Source organism: Contarinia nasturtii, unplaced genomic scaffold (genome assembly GCF_009176525.2).
Source record: "Contarinia nasturtii isolate CC-2019 unplaced genomic scaffold, AAFC_CNas_1.1 Cnas_scaffold_6179, whole genome shotgun sequence".
In the NCBI taxonomy this organism is placed as follows: Eukaryota; Metazoa; Arthropoda; class Insecta; order Diptera; family Cecidomyiidae; genus Contarinia; species Contarinia nasturtii.
In genome coordinates this window covers 1-1,044 of record NW_022203437.1, presented here as the reverse complement: position 1 = coordinate 1,044, position 1,044 = coordinate 1, and the positions used below count along the sequence as shown (strand labels likewise).

Genomic DNA, 1,044 nt, shown 5'->3' with positions numbered 1-1,044 from the left:
TTCAGGTGGATTGTTCAAGTGAAAAAAAAAAATGAAGTCGTTTTCTCTGTTAACCTTTTCATTGCTTTTGGTTTTTGTTCAGGTATGTAAAGTCTTTCAATATAAATAATAAGTAACAATAATAATTTCAGAAGCTTCAAATTTCCCTTATATTCTCTTATCAAGGTCATAAATTGTGACTCTGTTACATTCGAGCAAGTAGTACAGAGTTTCATTGCTCACGCAAACGCCAAAAAAGTTAAATTGAAGTCGACTTTAAGTTTCATGACCGATATATCTGAAGAAGCAGCCAATGTAAAAACTGTATATCGATCACTGGAACCATTATCATTCATTACAAAAGATATGAAACTAAAAGTGTTGGCAAAGGTTCCAAAAGAGATGCAAATTCACGGAAAAAATGCTCGAAGATTTTTATCGAACGAAATCACCTCAATTAATTCCATACAAATGATAAACATCACGAAATTGAATGAAGAGATAATTACTCGATTGAATTTCAATTCGCCCAGTGACTATGATAATGAATTTCGTGAACCATTTGATGCTTCATTCAATAGCTGGAATGAGACACCAGTTAAAAAGGCCGATGTGCAGAGAGTTGAAAAACATTTGAAAGTTATGCTAGCTCAACATGCGAAATTGGAAGAGAGATTTGATAGAGTAGTGACAACAATAGCCAATTCAAGATTTCGAACGAACACAATTCAAACCATTGACTGTGAAAATAGCTTCGATGACATTATCGATGCAACTGACACTGAAATAATAACATCTATTATTAATGATAGGCTACTTGCGAAACTTAATGAAATGACGCAAAAACAATCGGAATTATCAGTTCAACTAGAAGACCTGAAATCCATTATAAGCAGATATAACATTCAACGTACTATTTGGGCAAGGTTTATTATTGGAACGGAGAAAACTCCGAGATCAGCTTAAAAAGAATGACACGTATTGATGAATTCACTGAAAGTTCTTAGTTCAATTAAAAGTAATAAAATGGATATTTGTTTTTAAATTCAAAACGAAAACCCAAAA

The 1,044-nt window shown here is 32.5% G+C and overlaps 1 protein-coding gene across 1 annotated transcript; it reads left to right on the top strand.

Moving 5' to 3' along the window:
• On the top strand, nucleotides 1-1,044 carry LOC116351741. The gene is made up of 2 exons (XM_031783881.1): nucleotides 1-82; nucleotides 166-1,044. Exons 1-2 carry the CDS (start codon nucleotides 32-34, stop codon nucleotides 943-945), a joined length of 831 nt encoding a protein of 276 aa, XP_031639741.1. The 5' UTR covers nucleotides 1-31; the 3' UTR covers nucleotides 946-1,044.

Excerpts from the sequence above, each read along its gene's own strand:
- LOC116351741 (XM_031783881.1), top strand. The coding sequence starts at position 32 with ATGAAGTCGTTTTCTCTGTTAACCTTTTCATTGCTTTTGGTTTTTGTT. Across the intron at positions 83-165 it reads TGCTTTTGGTTTTTGTTCAG|GTCATAAATTGTGACTCTGT; the intron begins GTATGTAAAGTC and ends TCTCTTATCAAG.